Genomic DNA, 22,166 nt, shown 5'->3' with positions numbered 1-22,166 from the left:
TTTTTTTAGAGACATTTTAGGTTCATAGCAAAATTGAATGGGAAGTATGAGAGTTCCCACACCTCCCTTGTCTCCCATGCATGCACAAGCCACCCCTCCCCCCTTAACATTCCTAATCATAGTGGTGATTATATCGTTAAAATTGATAAAGCTACATTGACACATCATTATCATCCCAAGCCCATAGCTTGTTTACATTAGAGTTCCTTCTTGGCCCTGAACATTCCATGGGTGTTGAGGGCTGTATAATGACCTGTATTCACCACTGCAGTGTCACACAGAATAACGTCGCTGCCCTAAAAGTCCTCTGTGCTCCACCTATTCATCCCTCCCTCCTGCCAGACTCTGCCGTTCGCTGATCTTTTTACTGCCTTATTGCCCCTCTGAGCTGTCTTTTTAGAACTTATAAATATTCCTCCAAAGAGGGAATGATATAGAAAGATATATAAGGAAACTCTGAAGAAGGCACTAATGCTAATGGATTATTTATTTATTTATTTATTCTTCATTTTAAAGGTCATAAGAGACAAATATCAGTTTCCCAGGTTCTCCTTGCGAAGTCGTACACACACACATACGCATTTGTGACTAAACTACAATAACATCAAAGAATAGTTTACAAATGAACTCTATCATCTTAATATCCCGAAAATCTGATTTTCTTTTTTCCATGTCTATACAACTCTTGTTTGTATGCATATGTTTTCTCATGCTTTGCAGTCCTTTTAACCAACAAATGTTACCCGTATTTTTGCTCGATTTTTTTTGCTGTCATATATATACATCATCATTTGGTTTGTCATTTCCAATTACTGAATCATGTGTTCTTTCAGTTTGGGTTTTTAGTTTATTTAAACTACTATAACCTAGATAGCAAGGATTATCCTTATACTAACAGCTTTCTTCTGACCATTCAGCTACTGATTCTGTGAATTTTGGGGGCACCTGGGTGGCTCAGTGGGTGAAGCCTTTGCCTTCGGCTCAGGTCATGATCTCAGGGTCTTGGGATCGAGCCCCATATCGGGCTTTCTGCTCAGCAGGGAGTCTTCTTCCCTTCCTCCCTCTCTGCCTGCCTCTCTGCCTACTTGTGATCTCTCTCTCTGTCAAATAAATAAATAAATTTTTTAAGAAAGTCTGTGAATTTAATGGGTATGAGTATCCTCATTATTATTAACAGCATTTTTAAAAAAGATTTTATTTATTTATTTGTCAGAGAGAGGGGGAGAGAGAGCGAGCACAGGCAGACAGAGAGGCAGGCAGAGGCAGAGGGAGAAGCAGGCTCCCTGCTGAGCAAGGAGCCCGATGTGGGACTCGATCCCAGGACGCTGAGATCATGACCTGAGCCGAAGGCAGCTGCTTAACCAACTGAGCCACACAGGCGTCCCAACAGCATTTATTTTTAAGTGAAATATTTCTCAGTTTGGTATATGTAGCCTATAGGACTTCGTTATATTCCAATGTCTTAGCAACAGAAGCTTTACTGAAAATTCGTTCCTCCTGCCTTCCTTAATTGAAACCAGGCCTTTCCATTAGGCACATCTTTCCTACATCATTCTCAAATAGTGGCTGTTTATTTTCTTATGCCCTTATTTCCTCAAAATGAGGAGGTAGGACCAGTGCCTTTCTTGCTCCTCATTACCGTTTCCAAGTATTATTCCAATCCCATTATTAAAAGAAAAAAAATCCTTTCTTTTATGGTTAAGACAATTTAGCTATAACAGCACTTCCAAATAGAGTTATTTGTATACTACCACTGATACTGCTTTCCAGGACTGCTTACCATCATTACTGTCATTACTACTATTTAATTTTATTCCTGATATTACTGTAATTGTTTTTATAATTGTTTTACTGACATAAGTTTATTTTAAACAAAGGATGGTCTAGGCACTAATATTTGAGAAGTGCATGAAATCCACTTGATATGTTATTTATATTTTAATATATATTACCCAAATATGTAAGTATTAAATTTTTGTAAAGCTGATCCAGATTCTGGGAAGTTGGGAATGCAACCAACCTCACTTTTTAAATATTCCTGAAACTCCCTATAAAAACAAAGTAACCAGAGCAGCAAACCTAAAAACACACAGGAAATATGTGTAGGAACACTCATTAACAGTATGTACCCATTAATAGATGGGGACAAATCACTGGACCACTGCAGTATCAGCAACTGAGCAGAAATCAACAAGGAAAATCGACTGGGCTTATTTCCCTCAGAACTAAAGAACGTCCCCTCTACCCCCTCCCCCACCAAAAGCAACAGGTAATCACTGGAAAGACATGCAGACTAATCTGAGAACAGCAGCAGAAATGTAGAAAGGAGTTTGCAGGCACCAGATTACCAGTGCCTTCAAGGGAAACAAGAAGAGGCTTGTCAGTGTTGGAACAGCAGGTGCTTTTTAGACAGATCCCGTACTGGGAAGAAAACCCTGGGAGTAGAATCCAAATTAAATAGGACAGGTCCAAAAGGAGAAAGCAAACAAGCAATTTAGATAAAAGTGAGGGATAGAAGGAAAAGAAGTATATCTCAGAAAGTACAATAGCATATTATTTACCTTGAAAATAACAGAAGCCAGGGCTCTAGAGACACTGAAGACTTTAAAAAAGCTAGCCTGGTCCACCCTTCCATAGCAAAAATCAACATGCATTTACCTTAAGCGTGAGCAATAGAAAAGGAATGGGGTAAAATCACACATAAAGAGACCATGAGAAGAGAGAACAAAAGAATATCCCCTCAACAACGGCAGCATTTTAGAAAAAGATAATTTCACAATAAATAAGAACTGTAGATTAATAACTCAAAACGAGGTGAAAGAAATAAGGGAAATGATAGGAGCTGCAAAAAATTTTAACAGGACTGCTAAATGAGTCAACCGGAAAGAAGGAAGCTCAGCAGAGACAGGTGAGAGAATCCAGGAATGGGTTGGAAATAAGAACTCATTGTAGAAATTAAGAGCAAACTAGAAGAAAAACAAGAACATATTGGCCCAAAAGTTAATGCTAAAAGAAATTTTAAAATTTCTTTTAATTTATTCTTAAATTCTTAAAATTTCCTAAAAGAAATTTTAAAATCGAATAAAAGGGAATTTTAAAATAATAAATAATAAATTTTAAAAGAAAAATTAACACTTTCAAAGAAAATGATAAGCAAAGAAGATTGAAAGTGTGTATAATAGAAGGCACTAAAGTCAGTAAGGGGTAGATAGAAAAAAATACTAAAAATTGTAATTCAAGTACAGTTTCTTAAAGTAGAAAATGATTAGCAAATACATATTGAAAGAGTATACTTAAAAAGTGGGAAAATAGGCTCAGAATAGACATTAAGAAAATTACTATAATGGCATTTTTAAAAAGTCAGTTATGGAAAAATAGGATTATTATTAACTTTTTGACAGCAACTCTTTATGCCAAAAAATAATGTAGCAACATATTTAATGTACTCAAGGAAAGAAAATGTGAGCTAATGATTTTATATTCAGCAAAATTAGCTTTTTGATATGAAGACTACATAAAACCTGTTAGAGCCAGGGAAGTCAGGGAATATTGCTCCCATGAGCACTTCCTGAGGATTCTCCAATAGAATACACTTTAGACTGGGGAGAGATTTATGTAAAGTCTGGGGTGAGTGTTGAATCTATGTTCACCTTTAGCACTAAAAATAAATCATTGTTATAAGGAAGAGAGTAGTAATAAATACGTATTTTAAAATAATGCGAAAAGGGCACCTAGTGGCTCAGTCATTAAGCTTCTGCCTTAGGCTTAGGTCATGATCCTAGGGTCCTGGGATTAATTCCCACAACGGGCTCCATACTCAGTGGGAAGCCTGCTTCTCCCTCTCCCATTTCCCCTGCTTGCGTTCCTTCTCTCACTGTCTGTCTTTCTGTCTCTCTCTAATAAATAAATAAATAAACTTTTAAAAAATAAATAAAATAAAGAGAAAATATAAGGATCACAAATGCGGCAGGGGGAGGGTTGAGGTGGTTGTGGCTATGGGGCCACGAAAAGGTCAGTGAAAAAAGCCATGTATAAAACTGAGCAAATTATAAAAACTATCATTTTAAGACCAAAGGCAAACATGTAATTGAGAAACATCTCTTCTTAGAGAAATGCTAGAACTTCAGTAGAATAGCAGGAGTCTTTACTCTGCTTGCCTAGGAATCCTTCCATTCCCCTTCCCCGGTGTTGTCAGTGAGAAAGGTAGCTTTACCATTTGGAGATGGCTGCAAGAAACAGCAGCTTTTCTTCCAAAAGAAGCAGACTTAGATTAGATCTGAGCGTGTAGATCCTTCACTTTGTTAGCTAACAGGCACAAACTTGGTAGGAAAACAGAGAAGAACTGAAGCTTGGTTAGCATGGGTTTGCAAATCCCATTTGGGGTGAGTAGCAGACCAGAAGGACATTTAACATGGAGAATCTAGAAATTAGAGAGTCATGGAATAGCTAAGATAAGTTGTCTACCCATCCCAGGCTGACCAGGAAAATACACAGGTGAGTGGGGAGACCTCGGGAAGCTTATTGAAAAGCAAAAGCCAAGGGAGACCGTGTTATGGTCTGCAACTTTGAACACACCCTCTAACCACCCCCCTCAACCCAGCACACACACATCAATATGTAGGGGATGGAAGCTGAACAGGCTTGAGGAATTGGAGCACAACTTTTGTCAAATTCATTGGTGGACCAATAAAGGGGCTTTGCCAATGCAGGGGCAATTTGTTGGAAACTAAGCTAAAGACATAATAAGTATAATAAAAAGTTGAGCAGAAAAATCTTTACACACTGAAGAGGAAACAGATTTTATAATTTAGGTATGGTTAGTTACCAAAATTTAAAAAAAAAAAAAAAGGAAACTTAAAAAAACTCCACTGGATTTAGAGTTGTCACATTATTATTATTATTTTTATGCCTAGTTTTCAAAAACAACAACAACAGAAAGATGATACATGAAGAAAAGAGGAAAGCATGTCCATGCTCAGGAAAAAAAGAGTTAGCTGAAACTGATTCCTACATTGGCTTTAACAGACATTAAAGCAGCTCTTATAAGAATATTCATGGGATTAAAACAAAAGATGATGACTCAAAATGACAAAAAAATGACTCAAAAAATAGGGAATCTTAGTGGAGAAATAGAAAACTATCAAACGAACCAAATAATTATTCTAGAGTTGAAAAGTCAGTAACAAAAAATAATAAAAAATTTACTAGGGATGGTCAACAGCCAATCTGAGATGGCAGAAGCTAAAGAATCAGTATATTTGAATATTGATTAATATAAATGACCTAGGGGCACCTGGATGGTACAGCTGGTTAAGCATCTGACACTTGGTTTTGGCTCAGGTCATGATCTCAGGGTCATGAGACTGAGCCCCACATCAGGCTCTGCACTCAGCATGGAGTCTGCTTAGGACTCTCTCTCTCCCTCTCCCGCTGCCCCTCCCACCAGTGTTGTCTCTCCCTCTTTTTCTTCCAAATAAATAATCTAAATATATATATATATGTGTGTGTGTGTGTGTGTGTGTGTGTGTATGTATATGTATAATCTGAAGAAAAGGGAGAAAGAAGATTAAAGGAAAACAGAGCTTCAGAGCCATATAGGACAATACCAAGTGTCCTTAAATGTAGGCAATGGGAATCATAGCAGGAGAGATGAAAGAGAGAGGGACAGAACAAATGCTTAAAGATATAATGGCCCAAAACTTCATATTTGATTTTTTAAAACTTTCTGGGAAGTTAGTTTACCTCCAGGTTAATCTAACCTCCAGGAACCCTAAAACTCAAAGAAGTTAAACACAAGGAGAAACCGACCTAGGCATATTATACCTGCTGGAAGCCAAAAGCAAAGAGGGAATTATGGAAGCAGCAAGTGAAATCAACAAGAAAAACAAAACAAAACAGAACAATCACATGCAGAGACCAATAATACAATTAATGGCTCACTTCTCACCAGAAAAAACGGAGATCAGAAGATATATTCAAAATGCTGAAAGAAAAAGCAGCCCACTTAAGAATGCTGCATTCAATGAAACTATCCTTCAAAAGTAAAAATGAAAAAGCAGGATTCATTGCAAGTATATTTGTCTTATATGAAATTCTAAAGTCCTTTATGCTGAAAGGAAGTGATACCAACTAGTAACTTCATGAGGTGGAATGAAGTGCATAGGAAATGGTAAATATAAGGTTAAATATAAAAGATTACGTATATAGTTCTCTCTTTTCTCTCTTAATTTAAGAATAGAAAATTTTTAAACCATTAATTTTAGCACTGTTCTGTTGGGTTTATTTTGTTAATATATAATATATATAATATGTACATGATATATATGCTGACAGTAATAATGAAAGGAAAATATATGCTGGAAGAAGTTGCAAAAAGAGAAAAAGAGAGGGAGAGAGAAAATAAACACAGAAACAGACATAAGAATGATCCTGACATTGAAATTATCCAACAAAAATATTAAAATAGCTTTTTAAAAAATTAACATATAAGGTATTATTAGCCCCAAGGGTACAGGTCTGTGATACCGCCAGGCTTAAAATAGTTCTTTTTAATATGCTCAAGAATAGAGATAAAGATACGTAAATGAAAGAATGGACAATTTCATCAAAGAATTAAAAATCTACCAAAAACAGTAACTTAAAAATATTAGATCAGAAACTAAGAACTAATTTGATTGGGTTGAAAATGTAATTAGACATCACAATAAATAAGATTTGTGAATTGGAAGTATAAGTCAATAGAAAATTTCTAAACTAAACTATAGAAAGGAAAAACAAAGAAAATATAGAAAGTATTAGAGATAGACCAAAGTAGAAACTTAGGCACATTTTTAAATACTTGAAATCTGGCATCACAAATGTAAATGCTAATAAAAATCCATGCAAGTGTTAGAAATAACATGAGTGAATTTCTATATAATCTGAGAATGGGGAAAACTTTTTCCATAAAAGTAAGAATTACACTGCATTGGAAACAGTATCACAAACAAGTAAGGACAGATGACAACCTGGGAAAATATCTGCAACTTATATCACAGAGGACTAATAGATTTTACACACAGGACATTTTCAGCATAACAAGGGTAATAATCATAATGAACTGAAATTCATCAATATGTTCGAATTCATATGAATTCATAATACTTTTTAAAAACTATTTTATTTATTTATTTGACAGACAGATCATAAGTAGGCAGAGAGACAGGCAGAGAGAGAGGGGGAAGCAGCCATTATGTGCGTCTGATATAACTATGCAATATCGTCTATGAAGTATTTGTGCCAAAAAACACAAAAATTAAAAACAAAAAGTTAATGTGATCAAATCTCTATATTCGACAAAGTAGTAAACAAGGAACATGGAGATACCAAGGGATACAGGAGCAAAATCCAGGCTGTGGCTAATTTTACAGATAAAGAGCCAAATTTACTTAGCAAATATTTTGGAGAAGGAAAATAAGAAGCATAAAATAATCTTCAGATTAAAAGGGAATTTTGGGGTGTCCTGCTCTCCACTTAGCAGGGAGTCTGCTTCTCCCTCTCCCTCTGCCTCTTACCCCTACGCACATGCTCTCTATCTTTCTAAAATAAATAAATAAAATCTTTAAAAAAAAAATACAAGAGGGGTGCCTGGGTGGCTCAGTTGGCTTGGAGGCTGCCTTGGGCTCAGGTCATGATCCCAGAACCCTGGGGTTGAGCCCTGCATCAGGCTTCCTGCTCAGCAGGAACCCTGCTTCTCCTTCTCCCACTCCCCCTGCTTGTGTTTCCTCTCTCGCTGTGTCTTTCTCTGTCAAAGAAATAAATAAAATCTTTAAAAAATAAATTTAAAAAATTAAATTAAAATTTTAAAAAAGCGAGTTTTCAAATTATCACAGTACTTTGAATTGTTGTGAATCCAATTTAAATAGCCAAAATATAAAAATAACAACTATGAGGTCAACTGGATATTTCATGGTATTAAGAATTTACTAGTTATTTTTAGTTCTGGTAGTGGTATCATGGTTTTATACATATACATCATTTTTAGCTTTCAAGGAATCATTCTAAAATAAATAAGATATTTTGGAACAGTTTAATCTGGGAGGTGGTAGTTGCTAAGGGTAAATGAAACAAGACTGTGAGTTAATAATGACTGAAGTTGCATGTTTACTCTGTGGGAGATCATTATACTATAATATATAATTTTGCATGTTTGAAACTTTCCACAATTAGAGGTTTTGAAATCTTTTCATGAATCATCTGAAATCATCTTGAGTATTGCCAGCTATAGGTAACATACTTTGAGAAAAACTAATCCTTCTCTCTCCAGATTCACTGCTATTATGCTCTTATTCGGTGACTGTAACAAACTATGGCCTGTGGGTCAAATCTGGTGGCTGCTTTGGTAAATCAAGTTCTGCAGCAACACAGCCAGGCCCCTTAGCTTACATATTGACTGCAAGTACTTTCATGCTACAGCAGAGTTGAACAGTTTTGACAAAGGTTGTACAGGCTGTATGGACAAAGCCTGAACTATTTGCTATGTGGTCCTTCAAGTTTGTCAGCTCCCACTCTGATGTCCCAATCCTCATCCATTATTCTTTGAAGATCTCCGTTATCCAGTTTGCAACCTTGATACATTCCCGAGTGATTTCAAGTTACCGTGCCATTGCCCATCCACCACCCAGCCCCTCAGTCTGCCACTGTTATCCCCACTGTCTCCACTCCATTTCTTTTTTTTTTTTTTTTTTTTAAAGATCTTATTTATTTGACAGATAGAGATCACAAGTAGGCAGAGAGGCAGGCAGAGAGAGAGAGGAGGAAGCAGGCTCCCTGCCGAGCAGAGAGCCCGATGCGGGACTCGATCCCAGGACCCTGAGATCATGACCTGAGCCGAAGGCAGCGGCTTAACCCACTGAGCCACCCAGGCGCCCTCCACTCCATTTCTGCTGTCCACTGTCATGATCCCGTTTGGAATCTCTGGCCACACCTAACTGTTCCACCTACAAAATCACTACAAACCTACAAACACTCCTGCTGGTTGTTTTGTGCAACCAATTTTGTCTCAACTGTTCTTTGTCCTCATTCAGTCTTTAAATGAGTTGATTTCTACTTTCTCCCAATCCATGAGCTTTCTTTGCTTTACATCCCTTATTATCTAGAAAAGATCCACAGTCTATCATTACAGTAACATTCTTGCTAATATCCCAAATCCCTTGGCTCTTTCCTCTCACCCCTCGCTAATATATAGGGAATCCAATAGTTAACTCCAGCTATCTGCTTTTTAATGCCCAGACCCAAGCAGCCAAGCACTACCGGTGAAAGGAAATTGTCTTCACTACAATTTCTTACCATACTCACATGTACAGTCAACACTAACTGAAAATCCAAATACATTTACCTAGTTACCTTATTTTTCCTCTATTCATAGAAGTGATTTCAAACTTTGGCCAATCTCTTTTCTGAAGACTCCTCCCCTCCCTCTACTTGAAGATAACTTTGTATCCTATTTCATTTAATTTAATTGATTTATTTTTGAAGATTTATTTATGAGAGAGAGAGAGAAAGAGAGAGAGAGAGAAGAGATGGAGAACAAGCAGGAGGGGCAGTGGGAGAGAGAGAGAGTATCCCCAGCAGACTCCGCACCAACTGGAATCAGATGCAGGGCCTCCATTTCATGACCCCGAGATCACAACCTGAGCTGAAACCAAGAGTTGGATGTTTAACCAGCTGTGCCACCCAGGTGCCCCATGTTTCCTATTTTAGAGAAAATAGAAGAGGGCACCGCCCTCATCATATGCACTTATTCCAATTTCCTTCTTCCTGTTATATAATTTTAATAAAGATTTTATTTATTTATTTTGACAGAGAGAGAGATCACAAGTAGGCAGAGAGGCAGACAGAGAGAGAGAGATGAAGAAGCAGGCTCCCCGCTGAGCAGAGAGCCCGACGTGGGGCTCGATCCCAGGACCCTGAGATCATGACCTGAGCCGAAGGCAGAGGCTTTAACCCACTGAGCCACCCAGGCGCCCCCTGTTATATAATTTTTAAAAACTGTCCTTTTGTCTAATTTTAGGATCCCCATAGTACTGATGTTATAGATCTCATTGACCCTATATTCTCAGAAACCTTAGTTTATTTATTGTAGTTTTACTATGGTTTATTTAACCACTCTCTTTCAACTCTGACTTGGTTTTGAAGCTTAGCCAGGCATCTTGCATTAATTAAAATCAACCCACTACCGCACAACGCTGATGCAAACCCTCATTTGAGCACTCATACCATTCCCCTTACTCCTGACAGACTTCTTAGAAGTTGTGTTGACATTTGTTGTCTCCATTTCCTTGCCTCCTACTCACTCCTGTGTTCCCCCGAGTCTGACTTCCATCTCTCTTCCGTGCCACAGAAACAGACTCTGTTAAGGTGATCAGTAACATCCTTGTTCCTAAATATAATGCAATAACCATGCTGTCCTTTCAGAAACATCAGAATTGATAGTTACTCCTTTCAGGAAATATTATCATTCTAGTTTTTTTGTGAGCCAAATTCTCTCCCGGTTTTACCGCTGCCTCTTGAGTCTCTCTTCTAATCCTTGGAAGATTTGTCTTTCTCCATCTATCTCAGCTGAAGGGCTACATTGCTTTTCTCACTTGATTTTCTCTGCCTATATGAGCTCTTTCACTCCCCAAACCTCAGTTAGCATATACTCATATAGTTCACCAATTGGTAACTTGGGCTTAAACCTCACTTCTAGAACAAGAGTTGTATATCTTTTTCCTTATCTCCTCAATGTGTCAACTTCCCATGCAACTCAACATGTACAAAATCAAATTCAGTCAAACTCCAAACAACCCCTGCATGATTGGATTGTCCTCCAGTTTTTCCTAACATAAGGAGTCATGCGCCCATTTTTTCCTGTTCCACACACTCAAAACCAAAGCATCATTGTTGAAACTGCTTTTTGTTCCTCATTCCACGCATGCAATCCAACACCACATCCTGTAGGGTGAATCTCTTAAATATATTTCTAATTTGAACACTTCTCCCCAGGTACTTCACTGCCACTCTACTCAATGTTATCTCGCTTAGATTTCTGTCCTGTCTTAACTTATCTATATTGTCCTCTCTATCTTTTCTCAATCAATTCTCTATAATCTTGCAATAAAGATCTTTTTGAAATGCAAAATTCAAAAAATTCAACAACTACCTTCCAATTAGTTTCCATACCTCCTAGGATAAAGGTAAAACTTAAGTTTCTAACTAGCCTCTTCTTCAAAGGCTTCCCTTTTAATCCTTCTGCTCAAGCCATACCTTTTAAAACCCCCCATACTTGTGATATCTCCTAACCACCACAGAGCCTTTACACATCCTGTTTTATGTAAAGCTGACTTCACCATATTTATCTAGTTAATTCCTGCTCAGCATCACTTCCCCAGGAAACTGTTCCTGATTTACCTATTACATCTTCTCAAAACACTACTTTCTAACTGCAAGAGCACTTTTCACTGTTGCAATTTGGCCTTTGTTTGTTTATTTGGTTATTTTGTCTCTTCCCATTGGACTTCATGATTCCTGATGACAGAGTCATGTCTGGATTGTGTCCCTGTATTTTAAGCACTCAAAAATATTTGTTGGCTAAAGATTGAATACAAGAATTTAAGAAGAGCCAGCATTCAAGCTCAAGAACAAACCAGGCTATAAAATTGACACATACATCAGTGAAACAGAGTGCCCAGAAATAAACCCACATGTAGGATCAATTAATTCATAACAATATTATTATGAAAGGAGCCAAGAAGACACAATGGGGAAAGTGTAGTCTCTTTGATCAATGATGTTGGGGAAATGGGATAGCTGCATGCAAAAGAATGAAACTGGACTCCTGTCTTCCACCCTACATAAAGCTCAAATCAAAATGGATTAAAAACTTGAACGTAAAGCTCCAAACCATAACACTTGTAGTAGAAAATATAGGAGCAATGATTTTTTTGGCCTTGGCAATGGTTTTTTGGATTTGACACCAAAACCAAAGGCAAAAAAAGCAAAAATAAGCAATGGGACTGTATCAAACTAAAAAGCTTCTTCCCAGCAAAGGAAAACATCAATAAAGTGAAAAGGCAACCTATGGAATGGGAGAAAATATTTATAAATCACTTATCTGATAAGGGGTTAATATCCAAAATATAGAAACAAGTCATACAACTCAACAGTAACAAAACAAACAATCCAAATTAAAAATGGCCAGAGAAATTGATCAGACACTTTTCCAAGTAAGATATCCAACCAAGTATCCAGGGGCGCCTGGGTGGCTTAGTAGGTTAAAGCCTCTGCCTTTGGCTCAGGTAATGATCCCAGGGTCCTGGGATCGAACCCCGCATTGGGTTCTCTGCTTGGCGGGGAGCCTGCCTCCCCTTCTCTCTTTGCCTGCCTCTCTGCCTACTTGTGATTTCTGTCAAATAAATAAATAAAATCTTTAAAAAAAAAAAAAGATATCCAAGTATCCAATAGGCAAGGAAAAGGCCTCCCCATTACTAAACAGAGAAATGCAAATCAAAACAACAATGTCACCTCACACCTGCTAAAATGAATATTATCAAAAAGGTAAGTTAACAAATACTGGAAAAGATATGGAGAAGAGGCAGCACTTGTGCATTGTTGGTGGAAATGCAAACTGGTGCAGCCACTCTGGAAAACAGTATGGAGGCTCCTCAGAAAATTAAAAATAGAATTATCAGGGCACGTGGGTGGCTCAGTCAATTAAGCTTCTGGCTCTTGGTTTTGGCTCAGGTCATGATCTCAAGGGTGGTAGGATGGAGCCCAGCCTTGGGCACCTCACTCACTGGGGAGTCTGCTTGAAGATTCTCTCTTTCCCTCAAACAAATAAATAAAATCTTTAAAAAAATAAAATAAAATCAGGACTACCATATGATCCAGCATTTCTACTTCTAGGTATATATCTAAAGAAAATAAAATCACCACCTTGAAAAGATATATGCATCCCCATGTTCACTGCAGCACTATTTACAATAGCTAAGACAGAAACAACTCAAGTGTCCACCAGTGGATGAATGGATAAAGAAAATATTCTAATATACAAGGAAATAGTATTCATTAATTTAAAAAAATGGAAATCCTGCCATTTGTGACAACATGTATGGATCTTGAAGGCATTATACTACATGAACAAAAGAAAGACAAATCCTCTGATTTCATTTCTATGTGGAACTTTAAAAACAAAACAAAATGAATTCATTGGTATAGAGAACAGGTTGGCAGTTGCCAGAGGTGGGTATGGGGGTGAAATGGGTGAAGAAGGTCAAAAGGTACAAACTTCCAGTTATAAGATATATAAATTCTGGAACTAAAACATACAGCTGGGTGACTAAAGTTAACAATACTATATCATATGTTTGAAAGTTGCTAAGAGAGTAAATCTTAAAAGTTCTCATCACAAGAAAAAAAAATTAACTCTGTGAGGTGATGGATATTAACTAAACTTATTGTGGTGATCATTTCATGAGATGTATATAGTATCAAATCATCTGTTGCACACTTAAAACAAATACAATATCATATGTCAACTATATTCTCAATAAAACTGGAAGAGAGTCAAAGAGCACATTATGCCTCTAGACAGAGTAGTCGAATTACCAAGATTATGTTATCAAGATTATATATTCCATTACTAGTAATATAATAGTTCTTTTATCCTATTCTATACTACTTTATTATCTACCTCCTCGTCCTTGTATTACCATTACTTCTTCCCCTCCTACTGCTTCCAGTCACAATGTTAATGGCCCTCTAAGGCTTTTTCATGATCTGGGAAATTAGAATCACGTTGCACTTTAATAACAGAAACTAGTAGCTTCAAATTTTAAAATATATCAAAAATTCTACAATCTCAGGCACTTATATAAGAAAACAAAATCCAGGAAACCTGGATTAATTATAGCAACTCAGGGTTTAACTCAGAAAACTGCATGTCTCAGGGTAACTCGAAAGCTAACCCAGGAGGAAACGCTGTCAGGTGAAAATGAAAAAGAAGCAAAGCCCAAGTGTTCATTATAATTTCTCATCTGCAGCCTCAGAGCACCACCTCACACAAAGGAACAAAATACTGTGAAAAGAGAACAGAATCCCTTCTCAGGCCTTCCAGAACACGGGGACAGATACTGTTTTATGAACAGACGGGGAGGAGAATGGCTCAGAGGACAAGAGAAAGGAGACAAGCGGTCCCTACCACCTACAGTCCTCCAGATTTTCTATTTAGATTCTTCTACACCATCTCAATTTGCCTCTGTTCATGTGCTTCGTAAGTGTTTACACTTCGTGTGTGCTTTGCTTACCCACCTAGCTCGTGAACCTGAAGATCTCCCAGGGGTATACAAGGGAAATGGCACAAATGAGAAGAAGAAGAGAGGGAAGATCAAAGGAATAATGGGGGAAGAGATGTGTCATTGGGGCAGGGACTTGACAGGGCTTTTGAATGGCAACTGCCTCATCTGAGTTAAGTGTCTACCCTTTCACTCTCCACCAGGCTTACACTTTTGGTCACTCTGTAATGAAGGATGTTTTTTCCCTCTCTGTTTTGCTCTTTCGTATGTTGCTCTCTTTGTACTCAGTACCCAATATTAGAACTATTTCTTTAATATTGAGGCCATTTCTTTTTTTCAATCTGGTGCAGCTGACAAGCAGCAGAGTTACAATCAGAAGACTGGAGAATTTCTAACCACAAAACGTGTAGACATGGCTTCTGCCTCTCCAGAGATTTGCAGTGTTTAAAAGCTAAACTTGCCTTCTTTGAGTTGCCCTTTATCTTAAGAAATATGCCTTCCTTAAAGGCAATGCCACTCTCCTTTCCGGGTAACGTACTACCTCTTCTCCAGTGCTGTCCACATGCTGAGCTGTCCCCTATCCCTTATTTACTAGAGGGAACATCAATCCATCTTGCCAGTTCTCAGGGGAGGCTTTGGATCCTCAGAGGTGCGATAGTACATTTTACAGATTTAGGCAAAAGGTACAAAAACTTTATCTAAAGCCAAGGTCACCGTGTACCTGTGCTAATGTATGTTCAATGTTCCACTGGGTTCCGTAGCAGGAAAATATAAAAAAAAGAGGGAGGAGGACTCATTTTAAATAAGAACTGATAAATAGAGTTCACACATTATCATTATTACTCTTCTTAATGAAAACTACCCTTTTCCAAACTCTGACTCTCCGGCAGGAACTATGCTAAGTGCTTTACCCAAATTATCCCATTTAATCATTAAAATAATGGTACCTATAAAGGAGGTACTATAATTATCCATATCTGTTATATAAGAAAACAAAAGCATAGAGACTTGTAATAACTTGACAAAGATGAAATGTATATATAGTAGACAACAGAGCCAACACTCAAATCCAGGTCGCTGTCTCCAAAGTATGTGTAGCAAAGCGCTGTTCTATGCAGGTCTCCTTATTTCTCTTTGTTCCACCCTGCCCCATGCCACCCCCAATTTGAACTCAAGTGTTTCTTTTTTCCTGGAAAACAGCAATGGGAATAGGGCATCGTAAAGTAGTGGTGGAGGACCTCCCGGTCTCCAGATGGACTGTTCCAACACCTTGGTCTTATCTCTTGATAAGACATGGAGAGGAGGTAATAAATCCATCCCTGTGGCCTGATTTGGGCAGTCCTGTGCCTCTTTTAGCACAGCCTTCATGAGTTAATTTTTGTTGTTTTTCTCTTACATTACCAGGCCACTTTTCCCCTGACTTAAAAACATTTCATTTCCAGTGCATTTTCCATTTGTTGGCCTTCATTTTCATTCTTTTCCATTAGTATAAATGGAAATCATTTACTGTAGGACCAACTAATTTAGGGTAGGCATTATTATCATCATTTTCCAGATGGGCTTGGAGAATGTACGTGACAGTCCCCGGGTGAAATTTATTTCTGTCCAGAAAGGAGCTAGAACTTAAGCCTAGGATTCCTCCTCCAAATGCAGCCCTCTAAGGCACGTATGTGTGAATGCTACCTGTCCAGCAGCCTCCTTGGTGCCTTTGCCTGCCCAATACTAAATAGGACATATACCCAAAGCCACTTGCATATATCCCCCCACAAACATGCTCTGCTCCCTATACCTTCAATGAATGGCACCTCCTCCCACGTCACCTTGAATTTTTCTCTCCCCTTCCTTCATACTACCATTGTCCTATATCCACTCTATTAGCAAGTCACACCTATTTTATGCCCAAAGCATTCAATTTGTTGTTTCTTTCTATGTCTACCCAAACTATCACTCTGTCTCCTCTGGGCTATTGGGACTGTCTCCTAGCTCGATCCCATCATTTCCTTCTTGCCCACTTTTGTTCTATTCTCCTACTGAAGCCGGCACGATCTTTTTCTGACACAAGTACAACCAGGCTATAAATGTCATGCCATCCTTTTGTTGTGAACACTTCAATGTCTTCCTATGGCTCTTAGATAAAAATCAAAACTTCAAATATGGCTGACAAGATCTGACATGATCTGGTCCTTGCCATGTCTCCCACCTCATCCCTTAACCTCTGTGCTGCAGCCCCACTGGCATTTTCTCATGTCCTCAAACACTACAAAGCCCCTCTCACAAGCTGTTCCCTCCCCCTGGATCACTCACAAACTTCCCACCTCCTAAATGGTGTTCATGTCTACCCTTTCTTCAGACTTCTGCTCCTGTGTTGCTTTCTCAGGGTCAATTTCCCTGGCCCTTATCACATGCTCTTTCACAAGACCTTTATCACTTATCCTTTACACTTGTCACTGTTGCAATTTTACATTTATTTGTGGAATTATGTGATGAATTTCTGTCTTCCTTTCTGGGCAATACCTCTTTCTGCCCAACCTCTGTACTTAGCACCATGTCTCACACACACTTGGTGCATAAGACACATCTGTCGAATGAGTGAGAGCCGAGTGACAGTATGTGCTCCTTTCCCTCTACAGTTATGCTTACCATTTGTCTGAAGGAGTAGGTTGTAGATTTTAGTCCGAAAACCCTCTGGATACAGAGTAAAGCTACACTCATACTTCCCAGTAAGCGAGGATGACACGTTCTTTAAGTGCAGAGTCCACGTGGACACATTTCCGGGAGTTTCTGTAAAAGTCACCAGTGACTCACAGGGACCACCATTACTACAGTGAAAGCCATACTGAGGATGATAAAGGGCAATCAGATCCAACTTATCAGTGACCTTGGACCACTGCATCTGCACCAAGAAGCCTTTCTTCCACGTTTGACAGGTCAGGTTGACATCAGAGCCAGGGGAAGCATACATGTTTTCTGTACTGGTTGCTTTTTCCCATACGCCTGAAAAGGAAGGACATGAGCCATTCGCTTACATGATTCATGTGGGATGACTCTTATTTAATTAAACCTTGGTCACTTTGGTGAGGTGAGAGAGAAACTAAGAAACTTTCTCTCCGGCTCCCTTACACATAGGAGGGAGCCAGTGCATGATCCCCATAAAGGAGCAGAGTCTCAGTACAAATGAGGAGGCATTTGCTTAAGGACTCTAGAGAGATAGTCCTTTCTTTTGTCTGTTGGGCTGTCCAAAGGATAATTTAAGTTCTCTTACCACCTGTGAATAAAATTAAGCCTATCTAGAAATTGAAGTCCACCAGCAAACAACGACTTTTACAATGAGTATTATTGATTTTTTTTGAGCTGCATATAACACACCAATAATATTTTCTGAAACTGAAAAAATAACTGATATGTGTAGGGCTGTTTTCAAAAATCTATGTTCACAAGATGTTTTCCATAGGCCATTTCATTTAATCCTCCTCACGTACCACAGAATGATGTTAAAACTCTATCAAAGTGGAAACTGAGGCACAGGGTGATTAAGTGACTAGCTTCAAGTCACACCTCATTAAAAGAACATGCATTTGGTTGCCTAAAGTCTGTGCTCTTTCTCTAACCTTCATAACAACCCAACTGCCTCCCAAATTGGTTGAGAAGAGTAAGAAATTTGACATTCACTATGAAGATAAAAAAGACCTCCATGTCCATGCAGTTAGAGCTCCTGAGGGGAGAAAGGGAGAAAATACCTCAGGTAGAGTTTCCACTGAAGATAAACTACGGTCAGCATCCTCTATCATCAACACTTTGAAATATTAGACATAACAGAAGAAGATCCTCTCCCATCAGCTTTCTGACCACATAGTACAAGACACTTAAAATATGTTAAGCATTGAGCCTTTGACATGCCTTCACTAGTGGAGGCCTCCATTTTAGCGTTAATGGAACACTGTTCCAGGAATGATATATTATTATGACAAGTACCACTGAAGCTCACAAAGGAAAAAGATAAAAAGATGACAAGCAACGGAGAAGAAACAAGGCTCTCTAAGGTACTTGACAAATGGGAATTATTACACTTTCATGGATTCAAAAGTTTGGGTAGGCAGAGGTTAGTACAGTTTAATGTCGTTCCCTGTAAGCTCTCCTCTGCCTGATAATATGCCTCTGATTCTATCCACTGCATTGTATTCCAAAGTCTCCTTTGATTTAGAAATTCTCCTTAAGATCTTTGTAGCTCTATCTGTAAAGCATAGTTAATTCTTAAGACACTCGGACTCTCCATAATTCCCCCATGCTATGGAATGCAGAACTAATCTTTCCTCCCGCTATTTTTAAATATGCCCTAAAGGAACCGGTTCCCAGTGTTGTAAGGACCCTACTTTGTCTTCCAGGTCCATACCTACACATGCCTCATTAAAATTCAACATATGTTTAAATCCCAAAGACATTCATATTTGGAGGAGTAATACTTGTTATATACAAAAGAAAAAGGATCCTCGAGAGAGAGAAAAGTTGAGCAGGGATCCCACAGCACTGGTGGCTTTGTGATTTTTTTTAGAATTCAGGAGCTGTTCTGACGACCATGGAGAGAGCATTTCATTTCCAAGAAGCATAGTTTCCAGTTACTCTAGAGATCCTCTTAGGAAGGAAATGGGTGAAAATGTCTCAGAGCAGTGGCACAAACCACTCATTCCCTTCTCGTTTTTAGTGTTCATTAGTAATCATTTCTAGACCCCAATATCTCTCCGATAGCTGCCACTTAAATTTGTAACTGAAAACCTTAGCAATGATCTATCTGCCTTTGGTGATCAATGTCAGCAGCCTCACCCCATTTTAAATGAACAGAGGCCCCACTCACCCCAAAGCAGCCGATCTGACAAGACAGGACAACCAGAAGCCTTACCCCTGACAAAATGTATCTGGATGATGGAACAGACAGCACAGTAGGTCCATTTTTTCTCCATCGTCTCCTAAAGGCCTTATGCCAGCATTTCCATGATCATGGATGTCAACTGATGCCTTGAAGCAAACACCAGCTCCCCTATTTGTGCAGAAAAACCCCAAACCTCCTGCACGCCTGGGTCTGTTTATCACTTGGCAAGACCCCAGGAAATGAAACGTAGACAGGAAAGTAATGTGGTTCAGAGCTAAGTATAACCTTCACCAGAACAATGTTGAAACTGTTCTCTGAAATTTTGTGTATCACCTTCATTAAAAGACTTCTCAGGATCCAAAGATTCTCTCCTTCAGGATCTCTGTGTCACTCATGCTGCTTCTAAAATCCAAACAAAGGAAATCATGCAGAGCGATTCATAATGTGCTTTTTAGACATTTCTTTTCAAGAACACGAAGTCATTTAACAAATGTGAGCTTCGTGTCTTTCACAACAGTTTTTCTGTTCACTTTTAAAATATGTTTTCTTTCCAGAATGGCTCCTGGGTGAAAGAACAAAGAATTAACACACTTAATTTTAATAAAATCTGAAAAGTAACAGAGGGTAACATCAGCTATCAAACCGAATTTTATTGTGACACCTAATGCAGGAAAGTCCACATTTCCTGGGTGGGGGGGAGGGGTGTTGAGAAGGGAGGGCTCCTTTTCCAACCCTCATCTGGGTTAGGCTGGAGGTGAGACAGGGGAATCTCTCACTCCAGCAGCTGGAGGATTTTTTTTTTTTTTCTTTCTTTCTTCTGACAGCAGAAGCACCTGTCTGTGTCTCGGCCAAAAACCAGAGAGAGTAAGGCTGAAACAATCTGAATCCAAAGGCAGAGAACCTCTTACCTCAGCCAGCTACTAGGCCTGGGATATCTGCCCCGTCACTTCCATTTACAGAGGACTGAGACTGGGGTTTAGGGAGGCAACTCCTCGTATATGATGGCTTCCTCACCAGGTAAGATACACATACTGGTTTTTCTAGCTTGATACAAAATAACCTTTCAACCTTAAGAGAACAAGCATTGGGCTGAGGACTACAGCATAGGGTTGATGGACAAAGAATAAGACCAAAGAAATACATGTGTTTACACACAACCATATGAACCATTGGTGAAATATTCTGTGACCCTGATTTCACTACCACAATAGGGCAGCAGCCAGCAAGCCTAAAGACACATGAGATGGCGGAGCTGTGTTCCTAAGGTCGTTGTTTTATGGGGGTCTCGGGGAGAGAGAATTCTGGCCAAGTTGTTGTCATGTATATTGTCATCATGTATCACGACATCATGATACACTGATCTATCTTGTACATACTGATCTGTCCCTGTAGGAGGACTTGGGAGAAATATGGACGATGCTAAGACATAAGGCATTACCTCTGCCATTTAGAAGACCAGAATTTAGCTGGGAGAACAGAGATTTGCACTGTGGTGAAACAGGGGTTCCGTCCTGGATGTCCAGACTACCCTCCACCCTCTACACCAGGCTACCCTCTGCACCAGCACTGGGAACACTCGCCATGACAACTATCATTGCAATTTCTCACCACAAAGCTAATGATGTTTCTTGCAAAGGCCAGAAGATGGAGTTACTTATTTCCTAGCTCAGGGCTCCTCAGACCTTTATTCTCACCCCCATGCCCACCTCCACACTTAGTTTCAGATCCCTAGAGGTGTTGGGCCAGGTGATGTTGACAGGGATGCTTTCAGGGAGGCTGGGGAGCGCAAAGATTTTGACTGAAACTCAGAAGATGTCCCTGTTCTGACTGCCTTCGTCTCTTTCCCTTTACCCCTGGAAATTCTAGTAAATCACAGTGATGACGTATAGTGGCAAACATAGGCTAGGAGATCTTGATATGCAGGTTCATGTTCCCATTCCACTGGGACACATGACAAGCTCAGGGAAGGACTTCGGTCACCTCACTCCACCAGTCCTATTAAGAGGATTTACCAACATGAAATCCATAAAAATCTAAACTTAATTAATTCTCTAAGAATACCTCCTCTTGAAAAAGTTATGCTCCTAGTACTTTAAACTAAAACACCTCTTAAAAAAAAAATCCCTCAAATTCAGAAAAAGGGAAAACACCACTTATTTTCCAGAGCTACAGACACTTGAAATCCTTGCCTTCCACTGGGGTTGGGCAGCCAGGCATATCTGTCCTCTCAGGGTGTGCCTTAGAGAGCTTGGTCTGTGGGTTTTGGAGCTAGAAACCTTTGCAGCCCAGAGTCATCAGATTTGACTAGCTCTCCATTGGAGTTCACCCAGGCTCTAAGAGAAGAAAAAATTGCAGATGCCCACAGAATATTAATGGAAGACACCTGGTGTCCTCCAGCTGCAAGCCCCATGCGACAGCCCCTCCATGCCCGTGTGCATGCAGCAGAGGGCAGCAACGCCCTGCGGACCGGCACTGTTCGCCCAGGTGATGGGAACTGCCCCCGCGGCTTTTCAATTCCAGTAACGTTTTCTAAAGGCCCTTTCAGCATGGGGATAGACATTCTCTGTACTTAAAAATAACTCCTCTATGGAAGTCTTGAAAATCTCTATTATCCTCCCTGCTCACCAAATCCCAATTGCACAGCATTTCTTCTGCCTCAGATTAGAGTCGGCTGCATATAAAGAGAAAACAGAAGCCGTCCGTTTCACACACACAAAGAAATCTTGAACTTCTTGAACTTCAGAGGCAAATTCAATTATTTACAAAGAGAACCAGGGGCACGCATTATTTCTGCTGGAGGCAAGCCATAATTGTGTGTTTTGAGCAAACTTTTTAAATGCTTCATCTAAACACTGACACTCAATGAGAAAAGGACATTTTCAGAAGGAGGAAGTTGGGCAAAAGGTAAACTTACATTTGTGGTTTGCACAGAGGTTAACTCATTATTACTGATTTGTATTACTGATTTGTCTCGGATTTTTATTTCATTA

At 39.1% G+C, this 22,166-nt stretch overlaps 1 protein-coding gene across 2 annotated transcripts in view; it reads right to left on the bottom strand.

Moving 5' to 3' along the window:
• The window catches only part of CD96 (CD96 molecule), a 93,062-nt gene extending 73,718 nt beyond the window's left edge, over positions 1 to 19,344 (bottom strand). For both annotated transcript variants that reach the window (XR_006384966.1, XM_044251362.1), the window contains exons 1-2: positions 19,207 to 19,344; positions 16,953 to 17,306 (exon numbers count right to left, since the gene is read on the bottom strand). Coding sequence is in view for 1 of the 2 variants with exons in the window: in XM_044251362.1 (XP_044107297.1) it covers positions 16,953 to 17,306; positions 19,207 to 19,267 (415 nt within the window). In the remaining variant the exon portion in view is untranslated. The remainder of the gene's footprint in view (positions 1 to 16,952; positions 17,307 to 19,206) is intronic.
• Between the last annotated feature and the right edge of the window lie 2,822 nt (positions 19,345 to 22,166).

Source organism: Neovison vison, chromosome 6, assembly GCF_020171115.1.
Source record: "Neovison vison isolate M4711 chromosome 6, ASM_NN_V1, whole genome shotgun sequence".
Classification (NCBI taxonomy): domain Eukaryota; kingdom Metazoa; phylum Chordata; class Mammalia; order Carnivora; family Mustelidae; genus Neogale; species Neogale vison.
Note: the sequence above shows the minus strand (reverse complement) of the source record. Positions and strands in the feature narration are given on the sequence as shown.